Raw genomic sequence first — 22,069 nt, forward strand, 5'->3', positions numbered from 1 at the left:
TTTTTTCGCGGTTTCTCGCCTAGAGGGGACGAGTGGTAAAAAAACGCCGCCAAATGCACAAATGGCATCACTAACCACAACCTTCTAGAAGTTTCCATCGCGAAATAATACATGTGTGTACGCCCCTCTAACCATCTTGAATCTGCCGACAGCTGAATCCAATGACTCGTGATTTACAATTTCGAATAGACATAAAGTCCGACCGAATTGATTTATAATGAGGGAATAAAAGCAATGCAAGCTATTATCCCTTGACTTTGATACCAACGAGATAAATAAATTTTATACTACATATAGGTTCAAATACGTACTTACTGTTCTTACATAATTTCTTTAAAATTAATTAACTCACTATGCTGTCCAGCAGAACTTGAATAAAGAATGCAGCGCTTTATTTGTTGTTGAGTATTTAGGACTCAACTTCGTCATGATCATCACCCTCGACAATATTCGTCTGGACGCTCACGCTGGACAAATAACTTTTCCAAGGCACACTAATTCCTCGGCCTGCCTCATCCAGCCACTACCAGCTACCTTTCTAAGGTCTCCAGTCCAGCGTACCGAACGCCATGCCTACGCTACGCCTGCCTGTTCGTGGTCTCCACTCGGTAACTCGGTTACCCCACCTACTATTGGTTCTGCGGCATACATAGCAGGCCCGCTTTGCCTACTGTACTTACTTGAGTTCTCTTACGAATTATCTAATTTCTGATGTCGTTCGTCTAAAAAACCCCGAGCATGGAGGTCCATCACATGGCTGCATTACATACTGAATTTTTGCTTAAGTTTAAGTTCTCATGTGTGAAACTATATGATACTTATATTTATGATTGTTTTGTACTACCGATGCCGTGCCCCCAGATTCACAGTATCTTATCAAGAAGCAATATTTATTCAAGGCGTATTTCAGTTTTTTTTATCGTTTATAAGCACCTTTGTCGATAGATAGATTATGCAATTCACACCTACACGCAAATTATAAATACTTATCTTTACCTGATCAAAAACTATGTAGTAAATTTTGCGTTAAAACTTTTCAGGGATTTAAAGAACCAGATTTCTATTCTGTAGTAAATTTTCTTATATCATTACGGAACAGTCCTAATTATTTAAGTACTCATAAACCTCTACAGTACACTAAGTGCTTGCATCATCATAATCCTCAATAAGTCATTGTTCATCCATTTCAGGATGATGCAATGCCAATATACTTACCTAAAACTTTATTATTTAGCTGACCCAAGCTGAATTATTTTCAACAACAAAAAATATATTTTGTTTTGAGTAAGCCCCATAATTTATTCAAACCCCATCTCCATTTTAGGGCATCTAAGAATAGCCGCCAAAGACAATTTAGTTTAGGTTCTTATAGTGACAGCTCCAAGGCTGAACTTATCCCATTTTTTTGGGGCAGGTGTTTTCTGTTCCTTTAATTGGATACCTCGCAAAAACTAAATAAGATTTCGGTGTTTTGCGCTTAGAATATATTATAATTGTTTTATTTTAAGGCCAACTTGATTTAGGTCAGAGTATTTTTTATTGTTTTCTTACTACCTAATATATTTCTGACCTACAGGGCACATATCACACTACTTATACTGTATTAGATACTATCTTCAACATGTTAAATTACCTAATTGGTAGAGTATGACTAAAACATATATACTTATGTAGCATAATGTATCACAATGGTTATAAAATATAAACAAGAAATATGTTAAGTTATAAATAATTTTATTTAACACAAAAAAATTAAAAAATAAATAAAACTTAAAATAGGTAACATCAGAGAACATATAAAAGTAGTCAATACCTAACAATAGTCTTATTATTTATATTTATTTATATATGACTATAAACACTAACAGATTATTTAACTTTACACATGCTGCTTGCCTATGAAGATCTATCATTTATAATTGAAATGCCAAAAAAAACATGGAAGTTCATAGGCTAACTTACGTGAAAAGTTAAATAAGCGATATGCACATCTATTAGAATATCACTGAATGTGGCAGTAACAAACACTGGAACTGAGCTAGCGTCGGTCACCGTGGCGAGAGCAGTCGGCACTAGCAGTACTTGAGGCCGGTGTCGCACAGGATGGTGACGACCCAGGCGTCGGGCGGCAGCTGGCCGGAGCGCAGCAGGCGCGCCGCCGCCGCCACGTTGGCCGCGCTGGTGTAGCCCACGAACAGCCCCTCCTTCTCCCCGATGAGGCGGCGGTACTCCAGCGTCTCCTCGTCCGTCACGGCCAGCGTGCCGTCCAGCAGCGAGCGGTCGAACAGGCTCGGCACGTAGCCGTAGCCCGAGCCCTGCAGCAGGTGCAGCGGCTTCGTGATCGCGTCCCCCTTGATCACCTCCGCGCCCGCCGGCTCCACCACGTATGTCTTCACGTCCTTGTTCTGCTCCTTCAGGAACCTGCTCGTGCCGGTGAACACGCCGCCCGTGCCCATCGTCGCCACGAAGCCGTCCACGCGCCCCCCGGTCTGTCTCCATATCTCGGGGCCCATCATCTTGTAGTGCGACAGCGAGTTGGACGGGTTGTGGAACTGGTTGACAAGGAAGGCGCCGGTCTCCTCGACGATCTTGTGGCCCTCCTTCTCGCAGACCTCCACGTCGGCGAAGGTGACGCTGCCGTAGCGGCCCTCGACCTGCGGCACGCGCACGCAGCGCGCGCCCAGCGCCTCCATGTGCAGCGCGCGCTGCACGCTGTTGCCGGCCGACATGGTGAGCGTGAGCGGGTGGCCCAGCACGGCGCACACCACGGCCAGCCCGCAGCCCTGGTTGCCGGACGTGATCTCCACCACGGGCGCGCCGGGCGCCAGGCGGCCCTCGGCGCGCGCGTCCTGGATCATGTGCAGCGACGAGCGGTCCTTGAGCGAGGCGCCGGGGTTCATGAACTCGCACTTGACCAGCAGGCGGCCGGGCCCGGGGTGCAGGCGGTCCAGCGCCACCAGCGGCGTGTTGCCGATCAGCTCCAGGGCAGAAGCCTTCACTTCATTATGAACTCCGTCAATAACTCCGTCAATGGTCGACATATTTTTTTCGTATGTAGTAGCACTTATTATTTGACGAATAGTCGGTCGTACACTGATGCAGATCCATGATTGCTGTGTCCTTTAAATGCTCGCGAGGGTCGACTGGTAGTGGCGCATGGCACGAGTCGAATACGGCCGACAACAACACGTAACAAGTGTTCAGATAAAAACCAATAAACGTAATCATAATACAGAGTACACATCGAATGCCCGAGTACCGGGCGTGTGTATGTATGACACATAGATATCACAATGGGGTTACCCTATACCACGGAAAACGTAGTTTCTGTGCGCTGGTGCGCCATCCACGACTCTATTTCGTTGTACGATTGCACGACAGCTCTCGTTCGTTGGTTTTTCGTTAGTATAAAGTAACCCTCCAGGTACATAATTATTATCGTTCGCAGTCAACAACATTTTTTGTTCTTAACCTTGTTATCTACAAGTACATAAACGACAAGTCATATTATAATAAAGCGGGTACTGTAATTTTAATTTGTGATACCGTAAGATATTTCCAAAGACATTAACTAACTTTTAGAATTATTTTTATTTGTGTATAATACTGGTATCTTTTCCTATTTACTCAATAGTGATGAGATGATAATGATCTTAGACGAGTACCTAGTAGTAGATGTATCGGGACAAAGTCCTAAGCTCTTGATAAGGTTAATAGATAATTTTATATTTATTTAATCCTGACTTCCTGAGCAAATGACAAATCTCCTCGAACCCGATTCATCTTTACATTATTGACACTAGCAAGTGGCAAAATACCCGTATTTAGCATTTGGTCGCATTTCAAATAATATCGACTTTATGAACAAGTAATTAAGTCTACTTTTAAAGCTCTAGATATTACGATTATATCCTTGCGATTGCATTCAAAATGCGTATGAATAAGTAGCATTTGTATCCCTGCCATTGAAGACCCACAGATGTCAATACAGAGGGGCCGTTGTTAACAAATATGGGCACAACGCAACACAATGCGGCATTTGGCGAGCCAAGTGGCCTGAACGAGCCAAATGTCGCCTATTGGATAATTGGGGTCTATAAAATGTTGAATAGTTGTAAGTGCACCTCAAAGTTACAAGTATCAATTTGTGACAAATTGTTATAACCGCGAGATTGGTAGGTTTGCACCTTCCCGTAACGCAATTTTTCTTTGCGTGTTGGTGACAAATAGCAAGTTCTGATCTAGGTTACAGATTATTTGTTTGCATAAAACATAAGTTAGTACTAGGTGACCGATGAGTCCGATGACAAACGTAAAAAGATGCCAGTCACGCGCACGCATCATTCCCCGTCTAGAATTCCATCAACTTTTTAATAAGGACATAGACAAAATGATAAGGGCTAAGTAGCTTTAATTTAACAAACATCAACAAATCAGGAGTATCAGGACGCAGGTTTCACCATTTTCACCAACCAATTTTCTTTAGATTTTACCTATGACCGTTGAATCTTGGCCTTAGCCTTACCACAAAAACTTAGACAGTATTTAACAGATGTTTAGTGCTGTCAAACGCCTACGAAATCTGTCAAATTTCTTTTTAAATACTTGTTAAACAGTGTTTATAGATTTTTGTGGTACTTAATAGGTACGTTTTAAGTTTAATTGTATCAATAAGTTCACTTCATAAGCCCAGAATCCCTCCGAAGTAACAAATGGTTGCATTATTCACCGTGACGTGTGAGCACAACAGAGCGGAGAATGAGAACGAAAGCCTCGCTCTGTGGGAAGCGGCGCAGGCGCAGCCGTGAAAGGTCCCTGCGACTCCGCGTGCACATACAGGGTGCTCTGGTTATGCTGTGTTATGTTGGCGAAATGTACCGGTAATTTTTTGTGTCGTGGAATTATAAGTACTTACTTACTTAGTACCTATAGCTCAACGGTCTTCGTTCTCTGGTATAACGATAGATTGTTAACAAATGAAATAAATTAATGAACAATTTTAACGATTGCCAATAATCACACACTTCAAGGGGAAGTTATACAAATGTGGACCTAGGTTCAGCTCTTTGTTATACGGCACTCGTTGTGGATACAAATATGGACCAGGATATAACTAAGCTATACTATACTATACGTAACTCGTTGAGTCGTGGCCGTGATTTGAGGCACCCTGTATGTGGCGGGCGGGCAGGTTTGGATGCACCTGAGTATTTCACACGGCGACTCGCTGGCGCCCGACGGCCAGTCTGTGACTCGGCGTCCACAGACTTAACTCAATGCTAGAGTTGACCGGACATTAGAAGGTTTGGTGGTATCATGGTATATATTGTCTTCAAGTCTGCAGTCTCGGGGTTCGGTAGATGGTCAAATAACATAACTGGCGGTATCCAAATATACACATATGAAATCGTCAACGTCATTACTGAATTGTTACATTTTACAATTTTCTAAGTAGCCTGTGCGTTTTACTGCAAGCATTTTTATGCTTTATTTTAAGGCATGCTGAATATGTTTTTTTTTTATTTCTTCCAATCTAGATATAAGCAATAAAAGGATCCAATCAAATAATTGTCTCTCTAAACCTGCGTCATGCATGAGAATTTATCAGATGATTATAATAATGAGGATATAACCTTGTGTTTTGTCACCAGAACGTGTAATTGTTATTATCGTTCGTCCAGTTCTGCCAGTTCCTCGGTCTGCGTGAGGTCGCCCACTCTCGCGTCGCCGGTATACCTCCAGTACATGTCATAGCCCGTAATGGCATTAGCGCATTCCGATCGCCTATTGAACGAACAATGCCGGTGCTACAAACGAATCAGAGCCGTGCTCAGCCTAACTGAGCTTTTGCTTTTAAGATGAAAACTTTGTTATAGGTAATAGGTACTTAGTTAGTGAAATGGAGAAAACAAAAAACAATATACTTACATTGTTATCGGAAAGTTGGTCATTTCTTTATTAAATACAATCGAGTTCCGTATATAGTGTTAGCAAATGAAAGATACTATTTTATTTGTTCAGTATTATATTTCTTACCATACCGATATACATTTTACAGTAACATTACATACTAATGTATGTATGTAAGTAGTAAAGTATGTAGCTATGGGTAATATTTTTCATATAGTTCTCGGAACAGTTTGATTCTTTCTGGCAATAGGTTTTCTTCTAATTTCAGTTGGTCGGTTATCCGCAGGTACACCGGGTGATCTTCGACGAAGGGCTCCCATTTCGTCGTTATCTTTTCATTAATTTCCGGGGTTGGATTTCTGAAACAAACACAATAAAAATGTCAAAAAATCACCTAACTAAAAAAATTGTCAAACTGTACTTTAGCTACCGGGCGTATTTGGTTTAGATGAGAAAATACCCATATAGATAGGTAGGCATGCATAATAATAAATAAATAAACTTACCCATATTTCGCGAAGTTGGTCCACATCTCGGTCATTCGGTCCCGAACCAAGCGGTCTATTTCTGGAGGAGATTTCGTCAACAAGTCATCCCTCATGATGTACCCTCCGTCGTCGCTGTGGCAGACTCCTGCACGAGTTATGTTCAACTTCTTCTTCAAGATATTCAGTTCACCCTCATGGCAAAAATGGTACATGTATACAGGAGAAACAGCCCTTGACATCAATGAGAGGGCGTAATAAGTGCCACCTAAAAAGTCCACATCGGTGAAAAAGTTAACCGCAAAGTCATCGGTTCCATCGTGAGTCAAATATACTTCTTTCAACTTGTCTTTTACATTGGATCTGTGTTCATCGTCGATGTTGAAAGTCAGGAAGTCTAGAAAATTCTTGCTAGTTGCTAATGATTCAAAAACCTGAGGACGCGCGTACAGCATAAGAAGTCCTTCTTGTGAACAACAACCAGCAAGATAGGGAACCTTATTGAAATCTCCTTGTTTCAGCAGCAATTCGGGAGATTCACCCAAAAACGGCTCCCAATCACCTGGTGTTTCAACGGTGGGCACAAATCCGAAGTATATACCCCCTTTCCACTCCTCAGATGTGATCACATCTTCTGAAACTTTAATAAGATCGTCCAGCTTACAATTTTGAAAGTGTTTCAACAATTCCTCCGTTGATTGAAAGTTTTTACCCATTTTCGTGGACACCTTAAAAGCTAGCTCCATTGGATTCCTGTTCAGAGCCCATGGGATAAGTGAGGAGCCGGCCTGGGAAATAGCTTTATGGAACAATCCCTTTGTCATCTTAGACAAAACCAGATACTCTACGGAGGCTGCACCCGCGCTTGCTCCGAATATGGTCACATTGTTTGGATCTCCATTGAACTGTGCAATATTTTGTTGGACCCACCTCAGAGCCATCACTTGATCGCGTAGCCCCATGTTCCCTGGCGCTTCTTTGAGGTTTAAATTAAGAAATCCAAGTATTCCCAGTCTGTAATTGATGTTGACGACCACTACGCCTTTGTTTATGAGGAAATCTGGTCCGTGCCCGGAGTCTTCTGTTCCACGACCATAGATGAACCCTCCTCCGTGGATGTAAACCATGACGGGGAGGAGGCAGTTCCCTCCCAATGCTGGCGTGTGCACGTTCAGATACAGGCAGTCCTCTCCGCCCTTCACCGACCCGGTGGCGTGGTCCATCTGGGCCGAAATAAAAGTGCATTCTTTGGTTGCATCGCGAACTCCTTCCCAAGGGGTAGGAGGCTCAGGAATCTGAAGAAAAATATTCATGTAAGCATTTTGCGAGTTAATGATGATGACTTGATGAGTATTTAATTGCAAACGACATATTTAAACGATTAACCCGCCATGTACCCTATTATGAACGTGTATGGCATTTGGGTTTACACACGAGAAGAGTTAAAAACTTATTAAATTGCTTACCCGAAATCGTAAATCACCGACTGGTGGCCGAGCAAAAGGGATCCCTTTGAATGAATAAAACTTTGAGTTGTCTTCACCATCGCACAGCGTCCCTTGCAAACTTCCCTCTTTCACTTTGACAATCGGTTTGGAGCTGCTCATTGCACAGTTTTTAACGCTGAATGATCTACGAAAGACACAGCAAGACAATTTATACATTTTTAACATTTCAAAAGACTTTTTATTAGAATAGAGTAAATAAATACTGACGAAGTGTGCCAAACTTACATGTTTTCCTATGTATAGTTAGTTTTCTGTCACGGCAAGCGGCTAAGCGTATTGTTTACTGTCTAGCGTGATTAATTTTAACTTATTGACTAAAGGTCGTGGTTCGGCGAGTGAGTTTGAGCGTTTGCTATCGTTCACCAGTTTACCACACAAACCGTGTGGTTAGCGCCATGTCCGACGATCGTTGAACGTAGTACCGACACTATCGGATAGATGGAGATAAATGCTATTTCTATATATTTCTTCTATATCAAGAGGAAGGAGAACTTCTAAAAAATGGCGCAGTGGTTATAGTACCTGACTGCTGTACCCATAGTACCGGATTCGAACCCCAGCCGAAGCAGATATATGTGCCGAACAGCCTAATAAGCTATGATAAGATAATCCGATGAAGCTCAATCAGGGATATGTCAACCTAGCTCGAGCTCCATGCACGTATGGTAAATATTTGTGGAAGCGATGAGAAAAGCCGCCTAATTTACGTATATATTGCTGAAATTTGCAAATGTTTCCGCATCCGGCAAGTAAGTAGGTAACTCATGTAAAAAAATCGGCTTCATTAAATCCTTTTTCAACGGTTGATATACAGGGTGCGACAGGGAGCAGTGACCGTGGCAAGACACGACTAGTGAGGCTTCCCGAGCCGCGGCCAGCATCCGAGAGATGAGGCTCGGCGGACGCACCTGCGCACCCACGTGGGAATGCGGAGCGGACACGCATTTTATCATCTACGGAGTCGTTTTTTAAATTTCGAACGTTGTGATTTTTTAAATGAGGAACATTAGTTTATGTCACGTCAGCTTTATATGCTGTGGGAGGTTTTGTGGCTGTGTGGAGGCAGTTTGTACCTAACACTAGGTACCTACTTTTATAATAATGTATACGGTATCGATCGGCTCTCTTCGAGATCTTTCCTAGAAGCTATCGTACATACTTAGGTACATTGCTTGACCTAAGTGCTGCTTTGTCTAGATTTGTGTCCTGTAGGTGTCTAACACTAATCAAATCGAAAACAATGTTGTTTTTCTGGTTTTTACAACTTCTAGTTAGCTGTAAGCACTTAGCCGAATTAAACCGTAGTAAACAACTCTTTAGGTAGTTACGTCCGAGTACCTTGTAAAGTAGCTTTACAAATTGTTCTCAGATCTTGTTTCGCCAATAAAATTAGGGCATTTATTTGTATTCAACAACAGCCGCGCCAAAATCTGATCCGATAGCCGGATACGCACCTGCACTCGTGAGAAATATCCAAATAACCGATTCCACTAACCAAAAAACACTTCTTATGCCAATGTGAACCTTATTTGACGACGATAAAACCTACGAGGTGATCGGTTTGATGGGATTTTTATGCACAAGTGTGAGTCTTATTAGAAGTGCTGAAAGGCTATTGTAAATATACCAAGTGTTCGGTGGTTGACAATACAGATTCAATACACGATTGAGTCCATGTTTGTTTCTTTGATTCTTCGCCGTCTCTTCGCGGCCGGCTATTATCGCATTGCAGCTTTTTATGAAATAGAGGAACCAACATTTACGTTCCGATTTTTAAATTAAATACTTAAAGAGTTATCTTGTTTATTATACTTTTAATTTATTTAACTTAAATAACTTAAACAACTAGCCGGTTTAAAGTTGCCGGATGAGGAAGGCAGAGGACTGAGTGCTGTGCTGCTACCTAATTACCTACCATATCCAGCAATGGTCGATTTTTGGCTAATGATAATGTTGAATATACCTGTCAAGTAGAAATAAATAATTTTCTACCAAACAACCTGCAGGAAGTTTGGAGGTTAGCTAGGTATTACAAAAGTTACAAAGTTTCGTACAAGGAAGGGAACTCCCGCATGATCTGCCTCCGATAAATTCAGACGCTAAAAATCTTACATTGCTTAGCAACTTTTTTAGAGTTTGTTTAGTACCTACTAACCTAAGTATTTTCTTTGGAAGTAATGTAGGTAAGTATCTCACTTTCATAGTGATTATAATTTCTTATGATTTAAGTACATCATGGTCACCCTGTGTTTGATCCACACGTGAAATGTTTGCAAAATTGGGCCTTTACAGAGTCCGTGTGAACCTCGCCTCTTTACAGCCTTTATTGTCGTTTTGTGTTTTGATCTCGTTTAGATCAAGGTTTTATTGTAGTTTTTGTAAAATGCCATTAGAACTACGGGTGGTACGTGGTACGGGATGCTTAATTCATTTAGTACTTACTTACTTCCCATTTTACTGAAGTATATTTACTTACAATAGTTTATTTATAGGACTAGTTAAGTAAGTACTTATATGGAATTTATGTCTAGACCAAAAGTTAAGTAAAAATAAAGACGAGCCGAACGAGTTTGGCAAAAGCCTTTCCTTCAGGATCATTCAGTTCGTTCTGTGATGGTCACCTGTGGCCGTGGCCAACTGAGTCCATTACTTATTATTGGCCTAAGTACATACTTCCGCGTCTACTAAACCTATGTAGATATAAATAGCATGAGTGGGTGTGTATAGTGTATGTGTGTGTGTGTGAGGCTGCGCGCGCAGGTGTGTCGCAGACTGACCGGCGCCGGCGCACATTCCACGGCCGGTCACCAACCACGGAGTACCTAATGGTACAATACATACCTAGTTCCTACTTCGTATAGTCACGGGCGTCACGGCGGCGACGGTGGCGCTTTGGTCTGCACACCGCACAGTGGACATAGCTGATTTCTTTGTCGTGGGTGCCATAGAGCAAGAAGTAGCAAAGTTCTTATAGTAACTGAACCGTTGAGCAAACTGCCAATAATTTTATTAGATTTTTTTTGGATAACGTCTTTAAAGGTTTCAGTTTTAATTAATATGACTCCCACAAGTCCGAGTATACATATGTATGTGTATTATTAAAAAAAGGGATTTTAATTTTACACACATAAACAGTAATAATCCGCTGCAGGCCGTAGACCTCAAGAACCGAGAGCAAATATTAAAGTCTTTAAAAAAATTATCTGCCCCGGCAGGGAATCGAACCCGGGACCTTTCGGCATATCAGTCAGGATTACTAACCACTACACCATGTCAAGCGCCATCTAGTAGTTTGAGCAGAACCAGTACAATTCATTCATGGGTAATTTTGATTTTGCTACTCAATAATAGAGGGCAGTAGTTTTTTTATCACGTGCTACTTACCGCTAGGTGGCACTACCGATAGTATATAAGATTAAAAACGCTACGATTATAAAATATCGATTTATTTTGTTAATTTGAACTGTGATTGACTATCGAATTTTAATATCAATCCAGTATTTCTTAAAATTATAAATAGGGCAGAAGACAATAAACAATGGGTCTCAGAACAATGGTTCTATATCAATAGAGAATATATTTAATTATAGCAACACTTGAAACACATGGACATTTTCCGAAATTCCGTATTCTACGGTTTCGGTGCCGGCTTGCGAATATTCTAGATTTGATAGATAAAAAAGTCCAAGGCAAGATATAACTCGCCATTTACCAGTTTACCTCAGTGAACAGCACAGAAAATCACTCATAAAATGGCAAACGCTATGAAGAAGTTGATTCCACTGCTGGACCGCGTCCTCATCAAGAGGGCCGAGGCGGTTACGAAGACTGCGGGAGGTATTGTGATCCCTGAGAAGGCGCAGTCCAAGGTGCTCCACGGCGAGGTGGTGGCGGTCGGGCCTGGCGCCAGGAAGGAGAACGGAGACTTCATCCCCCTTCTCGTGAAAGTCGGAGACAAGGTACTTCTGCCGGAGTACGGCGGCACCAAAGTCAGCCTCGAAACAGACGACGAGTACCATCTATTCAGGGAATCGGACATTCTGGCGAAGATCAACCAGTAAAACCTAGTGCTAGCTTTAATTTTGTGCGATTCTGATAATTTTAGTTCTACTTTAGTAGTTTATAGTGTATGAACATGATTTGATTGTGTAATATGTTGGATGTCTGAACAAATGTTAAGTCCGTTGCATTTCTAATTATAATATTGTTATAAATTTTGTGTTTTATTCCCAATTTTAGTTATTTATTCATTATTCTTTGGTACATTCAAGTTATACTTGAATTTTGAGGTTATGTGCAAGGCACAATGACCCTTTGGACTTGTTATCTTCTTCATATTTTCATTATCTGTTTACTAGAGAGGTAGGTTTTACACTATAGATAAATATGCAGGACTGGTAGCCTTAGTGTGGACTGTAGCTAAAGTTTGAAGGAATTTTAGGTAAGGCATATCATAACAATTACTGAGGTGTATCTAAGTAGGTTTATGAATAATGAATAGATGGACACAGTTAGACAAAACATAAAAAATCAGTAGCCTCTTATGTAAATTTATTCAAATTTGTACAATTTTAACTTGAAGCTCTACATAGGTACTTAACAATTTCTGAAACCAAAGTTGATATTTTATAAAATCTTTATGGCAAGTTACATTATTACTGACCAATAATCAGGTATTACATAATTAAAATAATATGATGGAATGCAATGTGATATAAATTAAGCTCCTAAAATAAACATAATACCTAAGCCACATAAAAATACATTATTAATTATTCTTAATCTTAAAGGTACACATGATGATGGCATAATAAAATACTTGTATTTCATGTTATTTAATCTACTGTAGAGAGATAGCAGTGCGCCTTACTGCTGCTGACAAGGCTGGGTTTGGGTCCGGGGGCTCGGTGAGGAGCTGCACCGTCGTCCAGCATCCATCCTCACTGGACTGGCGCAGGGCTTCCATAGTAGCTTGTACTCTTTGACCATCTTCAAATGTTGCCGCAGCTAGCACTGGCTCTTTCACCCAGTCCATCTGCTCCTTCACAGGGAGGAAGGCCTCCTTCAGTGCACTGATCATCTTGCACAAACCCTTCACATATGGCTTTGGCACTACACTAGATGCACAACTCAGATCTTCAATGTCAACATAAATAACATCTTCCTTATCATGAGGTCTTTTTGTATCTTCTTCTGGGCAGATCTTACTTGAGTTTGGCCTATTCAGCCGCCCATACAAGTCACCACCTCTCACAACTAAGTATCCTTTCTTGCTACAAACATAAATCTCCTGATTGAAACATGGGCCAGGTAAATGATTGTTTAAAGTGGCAGTAACTAGTAAACCTTTCTCCATTTCTAGTTGGAATGTGCAAAAATCTGGGGCAGTGACTTTTCTGATTCCATTAACTTTGGGAGTTTCTTCAACAAATGTTTTTAAAACACCATGCACTCTGGAGACTTTCTGGCCAGTGAGGTATGTGACCAGGTCAATGACATGGCTGCCAACCAGAGTGAGTGTGCCTCCCCCCATGGTGTCATCACACAGCCAGTTGTAACTGTCCCCCAGCAGGGAGCCCATCTGTACTCTCACATCTATTAAGGTCAACTCATCAGGATTACCGAGATAGCCATCTTGGATGGACTTCCTCATTTGACTGAAGGCAGGTAAAAATCTTAAAGAATGATTTATTATAGAAATTAGTGTAGGATAATACTGAGCTGCTCTAACCATCTTCAGTGCTTCTGCCTGGCATAGTCCAGCAGGTTTATCACAGACTACATGTTTTCCAATACCAAGAGCTTTGACCGATATCTGTGCATGTAAATTTGGAGCACAAACAATGAAAACGAGATTGACATTTTTCTTCAATAGAACGTCATCGATTTTGTTTGTGAAGAATGGAATTTTAAGCTCCTTTGCCACTGTTTCTGCTTCTTGTAAAGTGACCCCCCATATTGCTTCAACAGAGAATCCTTTCTCTCTCAGAAATGGAACTAAAACTTTTGCTATTGCTCCTGTTCCAAACACTCCTATACCAGGTAACATTGCACTTTGTAATACTAGATAAGCGGTACAGGGTGCTAGTTTCTTCTTCAATACAAATTTTAGCTGCTAATTATTATATTTTCATATTTTAATGTAAATAAAGTAATGTTTTCAAAGTATTATTTCAGAAACTTGAAAATAAATAAAAATAACTATGAAAATCTGACAAGATTGACAAGAAGATGACAGTTTATTTTGACAACAACAATGACAGTTACATATACCTACTGACAGTTGACAGTGCTTGACACGATTAGTCTATGTTGCGTTGCGTACTGTTGCGTACCACATCAAAATACAAAATAAACCATTTCAGTATGTTCCTTCATCCTTGTTCATAAGTTTCATAACAAAGGAACATAAGTACCTACTTCTGTAACCAGAAGTTCATAACATAGTAAAACCTCCTCTTCCCATCAGCCTGAGATCATGAGATCCTCTCATCTCCTCCCAGCAGAGTTGTGAGTGTTAACTCCGTACGAGTTTGCACGGCACTAACTACTCGTTAGATACTCGAACGAAGTAAAAACTCGCACTCCCCGTGCCTCACGGAACCCTGGGCTCTCAGAACAGTATTCGGGAACCGCCCAAAGCATGCCACTCAGTGCGTTCTGTAGCTTTCTGCTTTCCGTGAAATATATCCCAATCAAAAAATTAATGTGAATGAATACCTAAATGGCCTAAATGCCTACAATACAATAGTTGCTACCCTAATTTGAATGATAAGCCTACCTACAGATTATTAATTCCAGCCATTAAAATAGAAAATCAGTTCAACATAACTAAAACAATATTTGTAAAGAAAACAGTGTAATTTCTGATGGCGCTAAAACGGATTGCTGCCGAGACACGCGCACTCCACGTCCTGACGAGCCGCACCTGGCGCCACGCTGCCAGGGTTGCCACCAGAGCGGCAGCACGGGTTAAATTTAGGTACTTACTTTACTAATTACTATAGTTACCTACATACATACATACCTACATAGTGTACAAAAGTGGTAAGTATGCAAATAGAAATGTCATGCATGGCATGATGCATGACAGAGTTTTGGTTCATTCAAAAGTGGTATAAATAAGCCAAAAGGGAGTAACTCAGGGAGACAACATGGAGACAACCTAAAAGGCTTCTGTTTTACAAACTTTAAAAAAACGCGAAAAAAAGTTTTTTTTTTTTAATCTTTATTTTTATAGGACTTGATTCACAGAGAGGCGAAAAAAAGTTGCTTCTCAATAGTTACTTAAAAAGTGAGGTAAGTACTAAACATCAAAAGGACATTGTATAATACAAAGTCTTTGCATTATACTGGTTGCCATTTTGCCACCGTTTCGCTGCCGTTCTTCACCTATTGCAATCTCTCCATTGAGATGTAGGTAGGTAAGTAAATAGAACTCTGATTTATTGAAGTACGTAGTACGTAATACTAGTACGTATAGGTTCTAGGTACTTACCCACATTTATTTCTAGACAACGAGGATTGTAGACATTGCACAGACGTTATATTCAACATGATGGGTAGGTTACTCACTCTATTTCCGTTGGTTTCGATTTATGGTTATATTGCTACCTCAACTGAAAAATAGACAACCCTATCAATAATAACTATTCCCTACCAATGTATATTATAGTTAGACAGCGAGACATAGGTGGTAGTGGTACCTCGTAGGTGCTAACAAGAAAATTTATGTATGTAGGTACTTGTACATATACAAAAGTACCTAACCAAAAGTTTCAGGCTTCCTGTTAAGTAGTTAAGTTCAAAGCTCCATCCGAAATAAGTAGGTACCTACTTACATCACTTTTGATTACTTAGTATGAAATGAATCTATAAATATTTATTATACCTTTGTTTATGTAAAAAAATATATTACTATCATATCATAATACTTTACTGAAATCACATTTCGAATAACATTACTAACTACCTACTTATAACCTTTTTTAAGGCACTCTTCTACTTACCAGCGGGTGGGGCGAGCGCAAGCGCCGCCCAACGACCGCGCCGCCCGCCCACACTGCGCGGGCGCGCTTCCACATTCAAAATTTCAAACCAACCAGTAACATCTGCGGGAATGAACTCCTTTTGATCTAAACGATTGCACTTCCAAATTCAAAATTTGCTTTTAATTATTTACTTTTTCTAAAATGTGACTGAAGTGGCCAGTGTTAAGTGACAAAATGCCACGAAAAAGGGCTAGATCGCCGCCTGAAAGAAAATCTGATGCAGAGGATGACGACTTCTTTTTCGATGATAGTCAGTCTAATTCAGGTAAGCACTTAAATTAGGTACTTATTTAACTAAGTAGTTACCCAACTAACATCTTAGCGTTAAAAAAACTCTCATATAACTTGTATAATGGTTCCATTCGAAAATTAAAGTGTTAAGACATAGCTGTATAAGAGTGTAGGAGAGTGCTCTAACTCACTTATAACCACGAAAGAGGCCCACGATTTTGAGAGTAAAGGCTTTAGAAAGTCTGTAAAACGGTGTCATTGAAGTGTTTAAGTTATAGAAAGCCTGTAGAACGGTGTCATTGAAGTGCTAAAGTTACTATAGAAGAGCGTTTAATCACTCTCAGCTAGAACTTTTACTGGTATAGTTGTAGTTGTAGAATGGTTATTTGACACCCTGACTCTTATTTGTTTGGTAAAAAAGGGTTAAGTGAGTATGTTACCGTTTTTCGAATACACTTTTACCATACAAGTTGTATGTGTTTGAAAATAATAGTGTCAACAGCAATCATACGCGACAGTATTGATTAATACTATATAACTGTAAATATAATACATTAACTTGACTTTACATGTTTTGTGAATTGAAAATAATATGCCATTGTAATTTTACTGTAATGTATACCATATTTCCCACCTCAATTTTAATGCGCTCCGAATTTATTAAGGATTTCAAATGAAACATAAGTAAATATAAAATAGACGATTCAATTTTGTATTTTTTTGTATCCTTGCTGTATGTCCATTAGTTTCATAAATCGATTGGCATGACTGGAATGACAAAATTCACATAAATAGGTAAGTATTTTAAAGCAAAATATTGTTTATTCCAGTAATTTATAGGTTAGGTCGCCAATGCAAATGGCGAACTTACATTTAAGACATATAGACTCACCTAAGTCATCTATTACACTTTTTGAAATAGAACACCCTTAGCCAAGGGTATTATGCAGTCTTAGTCAATCCGCACAGTCTTGCTTAACACCGTTACTTTTACAGTCTACTTGCCTAACGAAATAAGCGTAAGTTAAGTTAACCTTAAAGATTAAAACTGCATTGTTGAGTTTTCCAACACTGTAAGAATCTTGTCTTACTGCGCTCTTGACAAAATCTCTTATATAACCAATTCCTGCAGCCTAAATGCAATATGACACCTAAAGATTTATATGAGTATTAAAGGAAACCACTTAACAACCATAAGTGTTAACAGGTGTCAGTGAGCACTCTTGTATAGCTTTAGGTTCTAGAAACAGTTTAAACCTATAACATCTTAATTATAATTGCTTTGACTAATACCATTTTAACACTTAAACCTGCAGTTAACACTAATTTCATTTTTTAACTCATCTTTATCGCTTTATGTTAGAACTGAGATAACTATAACACAGTTATACAGGTTAAAGTTATAGAAATAGCTGTAACTGAGGGTAAAATGTTTGTTGGGTATACATTCTGTGTAAAAAGTATCGCGACTGGATCAATAAAACTCAAAATGTTTGTTATTCATACAAATTTATTTTATTACCTTCAAAGTAGGCTCCTTCAGAAACGATACACATACGCCAATGAATTATCCAATTTAAATTTGGATGAATAACAAACAATTTGTGTTTTATTGATTACTAGCTGTTCACGCGCGCTTCGCTTCGCCTTAAAAAGTTTTCCCGTGGGAATTCCGGGATAAAAAGTAGCCTATGTTCTTTCCCAGGGTCTAGACCGTATGTATACCAAATTTCATTCAAATCCGTTCAGTAGGTTTGGCGTGAAAGAGTAACTTCGGCCCTTTGCTCCCCAGCGGAGATTGGGAATAAGTAAAGTAAGTAAGTAAGAAAGAGTAACAGACAGACAGACAGACAGACAGACACAGTTACTTTCGCATTTATAATATTAGTTAGGATTGATCCAGTCCCGATACTTTTTACACAGAGTAGTATAGTGGGTACAGAATGCGACCCCCTATATATTTTACCTCATTTAACTATTTCATTTTAACTATATATGACTATTTCATGTCGGTAGATTGCCGGTAACTAACGGTTAGAAAAACCTGAAAAAACGGGAGCTAAGCTGGCTGAGCTGAAATGAGGGGAATATTCCCAAAGTACAAAGGTTCCACTCGAGAGAGCTACGTACTGGAGGTTCAATGCCCCCTCAGAATAGAATAGAATCCTACTAGAATATTACAAAGGCGATAGTTTGTATTATAATACAAACATATATTCAAACATATATGTTTGTTAGGTAGGAACTTCTTCACATCAAAACTGCTGAACCGATTTTAATGAAATTTGGTATGGAGTTAGCTACTTTTTATCGTGGTATTCCCCCGGGAAATCTTTTAAGGGTGAAGCGAAGCTCGTGGGAACAGCTAGTAGATGATAATGGGTGTGTGTTGCCCACAGGTCGCAGCTCCAACGAGCCGGTGCACCGCAACGCGGCCAACGCACGGGAGCGCGCGCGCATGAGGGTGCTCTCCAAGGCGTTCTGCAGGTCAGTTTGTATCTACAGGGTGTTGCAAAATGGGTATCATAAGGAAAGGAGGTTACTCAGGGCTCAGGGCTCATTCTGACCTACGATAGTTTTACGAATTTCCAAAAGTTTATTGTACAAAAGGTTACCAAGCCAAAAAAAACGCCTGAGTCTTCCTATGGTCACACCTGCTACCCTTGCGGCTTACTTTAAGTACTAATATGTACCACTTTTGCAACAGCATAGTTATTACATATGTGCTAGTGTGCTAGAGTTAGGTAGTTTTTGTAACAATAATATTGACCGAAGTTACAAACTTCCGCCGTTAATAGAGTTAATAAATTGGTTGCATACCAGCATATACCAGCCAGCCTTTGATCGGCTGAACCTATTAGAAGAAACAAAGAACACAGATAAGTAGGTACTTAAGTACATTAAACGTATAACACCTCTAGATTTTCGGTTGGAGGTTAAAAAACATAACTACTTCACATAAACATACTTACTTTAGGTTGTTTATTAGAGCCCCATGTCCTGCAGTAGATAGCCCACCACGGTCTGTGTAGTTATGTGTGTGGTTTATTGTCCACGTAGGTACTCTATATGTCTTCAACTCCTTCACCATCATCATAACCCGGCAGATTAAAGACGACTCTCCCGTGGGTGCCGGCGGACACCAAGCTGTCGAAGCTGGACACACTGCGGCTGGCGGCGTCATACATCGCGCACCTGAGGACCCTGCTGCGCGAGCCCGGCGCCGCGGCAAGGGAGCACCCACTCAACTTGGTTAGTTTGTACCACGAGGCAACTCTAGACTTAGGAGTAAGATCAGTAAGATAGATAAAATATAGCTGTGGTGGACAGCGTCCTACATCGTGCATCTGAGGACCCTGCTGAGAGAACCCGGCGCCGCGGCGCGGGAGCATCCACTCAGCTTGGTTTATATCACGAGGAAGTCACTCTAGGTTTAAGAGTAAAGTAAGATGATACCTGCAGCTGGCAGGGCGTACCAGTCGCACCTGAGGATCCCGCTGTGCGAGCCCGGGCCGTGCCGCTTTTGACCATCAAATATAGTCCTTCTAAGGATTTAACTGTTTTATAAACCAATAAGTACACAAAAAAACTAGGTACGGTCATGTGTAGAGAAACCTGACAGCTCTCATAGTAACAATGCTTCCGAGAGACGTCTTATAAGTACTTACTGTACTAATGTGCAACGTTATAACTGCAAACAAAGCAGAGTACCTACACAGTCAAGCCTTTTGTCAGCGCCTGCCTGGGTTCATCATTTTGCCCACACCAACCACAAGACATGATTGTTCATAATTTATTTCCTGTCACACTTGTCATCCCCTAATTCATCCGTGAACCGCGGCACGCTCCGGCCACGGCTTTGCAATGAATCAAACGTCTACATTGCCTGTCTTCAGCCAGCTTAACAAACTAAACTAAACCTTATGACAACGAGCTAGAGGTCATGTGACAAGTGTGAAAGTGTCTGGTTAGCAAAGCGCCCCTGTCGTCAGAGGATTAACATGGAGCGTTCCACGAAGGTCGGATGACTTGATCGATGGACGGATTAGCAGATTCTGAATGCCACATTTAGGAAATGCAACCATAATATTAAATATTGCCTAGGTACCTACATACAGTTAGGCAGGTGCAAGAGGCACTTACAGGCACTTTTCTCCTGAAAGTTAATCATAAGTTGTTCGTTTCGTATCAAATGCAGTCTAGAGGGTGAAGGACATATATACTTACCATATTTATTATGATCTTGTAAAATAAAAAAAACACGCGTACATTTTTTGTCAAATTCATCTTGTGTGTCCCAAAAATTCGTATCTACAACATAAACATGCACTTGTCGGACCCTTCCGCCGATCATAACAACGAAAGAAGAGTGAAGCTAAAAAAGATGGAAACAAAATGGTTGTATCAACAAACACCAGTTTTACTGTTTTACGTTCCACAGTTGGAGTCGAGGCTGACCAAAAGTTTGCAGCTGTTGGCGGTATAAATAAAACTTATCTCCGGACGTTCTCAACAAGTTTCAGTTTATTGTTTCAATGACTGCCTCTTAGTAATCTACAAATCTACGTATCGTCCTCGTATACATATAAGTGCTACTCTACTTAACTGTATACTTACTGTAAACTTGTAAAGTAATGCATGCAACTTTACCATAACATGAACTAATCAAAGAACATGAAGTGCGAAGTAGCTGAAACCATTTTTTTTCGTTTCTCAACATTTGGCCGAACATAAAAAGTGCGGTCAAAGATGTAAACAATAAATTAAGTCCTTCGATAAAATATGAATATGGTGATGGTGTCTTAGGATTCTGGGGGGTCGCGACATTTAGTTAGATTTGATGGTTATTTCAACAGTATAATTATGCCCCATGCATGTGCCATTTACTTACCTAACTAGATTTGTAGGGTAAATAAAGGTATGACCGCTAAATGTTAGAAAGTCACTTGACCGAAATAATTGTCCACCTACCTCACCTATCCAGTTTCACCGAACGTAATAATTTTTGCTACAAAACCTCGACATTAGCTGTTTTATTTATTTCGGACTAACAAACTATTTGATGTGCGCTGTCGCTATTGATCCGCTGTTGATGATAGGAAAGATAGTTTTAGGTGCCATCTGCTTCATCCTAGATCCTAGTTGTGTTAAGTACTTATATCATATTTTGTTTCAGGCGTGGCCGTTTGCTTTCCAACATGGAGGCTCTATCAACTGCCCCATATCACCGAGGTGGAACCCAAACACCTTGTCACGGGAAGTACCTACACAGAACCACACCAGCCAATCACAACCAGACCATCGGCCCTTCAGTGCTGAACAATACTCGAAGAACTTCGATCAAGAATACGAAAGCCGATGTCACGAAGACAGAAATATGCTTACCGACAACTGCCCTTCGACGATGCAATTCTGTAACTACGGATACAAGGACACGTACTGCGAAATAAGACCTACATACGGTTCGGGAAGCCTAATGAATACTACCAATTAGTAGAATTCAAATGGTTATGAAGTAATTGAAAAAAAAACACTGTTTAGATACCTATACGTATTTATAAACTATTTTTTGAAAATGTTGCCAAAGATTAGGATTAAATAAAATTTAAACGATTAATTTCCTATATTTAACACGTTTGTTTTATTTTTCTAATGAGTAACTAACTAATGACACGTAAATTTAATGAATCTACCACGCATCTACCGACATGCTCTTTTGACTTGGTTTGTCAGAGGTGCGAAGATCTGTCAAGCGGAATTGGTAATCGGATAGTCTAACAAAGTGGATGTCATTCAACCGGAGACACAGCTCTCGCCTGAATAAACAAACACAAATAGGATGTAAGAAAGTATGCAAAAAATACATACCTACCTACTTACGTAA

General features: G+C 40.2%; 5 protein-coding genes across 5 annotated transcripts; 2 read left to right on the forward strand and 3 right to left on the reverse strand.

The window, feature by feature from the left end:
- Positions 1-1,717: 1,717 nt before the first annotated feature.
- Positions 1,718-3,171, reverse strand: LOC105385950 (putative inactive cysteine synthase 2). The gene has a single exon (XM_011556416.3). It carries the CDS (start codon positions 3,039-3,041, stop codon positions 2,073-2,075), a length of 969 nt encoding a protein of 322 aa, XP_011554718.1. The 5' UTR covers positions 3,042-3,171; the 3' UTR covers positions 1,718-2,072.
- Positions 3,172-6,000: 2,829 nt separating this feature from the next.
- Positions 6,001-8,273, reverse strand: LOC105385951 (juvenile hormone esterase). The gene is made up of 4 exons (XM_011556417.3): positions 8,129-8,273; positions 7,862-8,027; positions 6,417-7,690; positions 6,001-6,269 (listed from the first exon to the last, which is right to left on the reverse strand). Exons 2-4 carry the CDS (start codon positions 8,000-8,002, stop codon positions 6,104-6,106), a joined length of 1,581 nt encoding a protein of 526 aa, XP_011554719.3. The 5' UTR covers positions 8,003-8,027; positions 8,129-8,273; the 3' UTR covers positions 6,001-6,103.
- Positions 8,274-11,525: 3,252 nt separating this feature from the next.
- On the forward strand, positions 11,526-12,117 carry LOC105398130 (10 kDa heat shock protein, mitochondrial). The gene has a single exon (XM_011570183.3). It carries the CDS (start codon positions 11,656-11,658, stop codon positions 11,962-11,964), a length of 309 nt encoding a protein of 102 aa, XP_011568485.1. The 5' UTR covers positions 11,526-11,655; the 3' UTR covers positions 11,965-12,117.
- A 320-nt stretch (positions 12,118-12,437) lies between these two features.
- LOC105385954 (glucose-fructose oxidoreductase domain-containing protein 1) lies at positions 12,438-14,113 on the reverse strand. Its single transcript, XM_038118443.2, has one exon. The coding sequence runs from the start codon at positions 13,950-13,952 to the stop codon at positions 12,744-12,746; it is 1,209 nt and encodes a 402-aa protein (XP_037974371.2). The 5' UTR covers positions 13,953-14,113; the 3' UTR covers positions 12,438-12,743.
- Positions 14,114-15,941: 1,828 nt separating this feature from the next.
- LOC105398128 (basic helix-loop-helix transcription factor scleraxis) lies at positions 15,942-21,816 on the forward strand. The gene is made up of 4 exons (XM_038117162.2): positions 15,942-16,219; positions 18,585-18,672; positions 19,293-19,437; positions 21,362-21,816. The coding sequence occupies exons 1-4, from the start codon at positions 16,129-16,131 to the stop codon at positions 21,677-21,679; spliced, it is 642 nt and encodes a 213-aa protein (XP_037973090.2). The 5' UTR covers positions 15,942-16,128; the 3' UTR covers positions 21,680-21,816.
- Positions 21,817-22,069: the final 253 nt, after the last annotated feature.

The sequence above is a fragment of the Plutella xylostella genome, chromosome 29 (assembly GCF_932276165.1).
Source record: "Plutella xylostella chromosome 29, ilPluXylo3.1, whole genome shotgun sequence".
Taxonomy (NCBI): domain Eukaryota; kingdom Metazoa; phylum Arthropoda; class Insecta; order Lepidoptera; family Plutellidae; genus Plutella; species Plutella xylostella.

Excerpts from the sequence above, each read along its gene's own strand:
- LOC105385950 (XM_011556416.3), bottom strand. The coding sequence starts at position 3,041 with ATGTCGACCATTGACGGAGTTATTGACGGAGTTCATAATGAAGTGAAG.
- LOC105398128 (XM_038117162.2), top strand. The coding sequence starts at position 16,129 with ATGCCACGAAAAAGGGCTAGATCGCCGCCTGAAAGAAAATCTGATGCA. Across the intron at positions 16,220-18,584 it reads TGATAGTCAGTCTAATTCAG|GTCGCAGCTCCAACGAGCCG; the intron begins GTAAGCACTTAA and ends TGTTGCCCACAG. Across the intron at positions 18,673-19,292 it reads CTCTCCAAGGCGTTCTGCAG|ATTAAAGACGACTCTCCCGT; the intron begins GTCAGTTTGTAT and ends ATAACCCGGCAG.
- LOC105385951 (XM_011556417.3), bottom strand. The coding sequence starts at position 8,002 with ATGAGCAGCTCCAAACCGATTGTCAAAGTGAAAGAGGGAAGTTTGCAA. Across the intron at positions 7,691-7,861 it reads TCGGTGATTTACGATTTCGG|ATTCCTGAGCCTCCTACCCC; the intron begins GTAAGCAATTTA and ends ATTTTTCTTCAG. Across the intron at positions 6,270-6,416 it reads ACCAACTTCGCGAAATATGG|AAATCCAACCCCGGAAATTA; the intron begins GTAAGTTTATTT and ends TGTTTGTTTCAG.
- LOC105385954 (XM_038118443.2), bottom strand. The coding sequence starts at position 13,952 with ATGTTACCTGGTATAGGAGTGTTTGGAACAGGAGCAATAGCAAAAGTT.
- LOC105398130 (XM_011570183.3), top strand. The coding sequence starts at position 11,656 with ATGGCAAACGCTATGAAGAAGTTGATTCCACTGCTGGACCGCGTCCTC.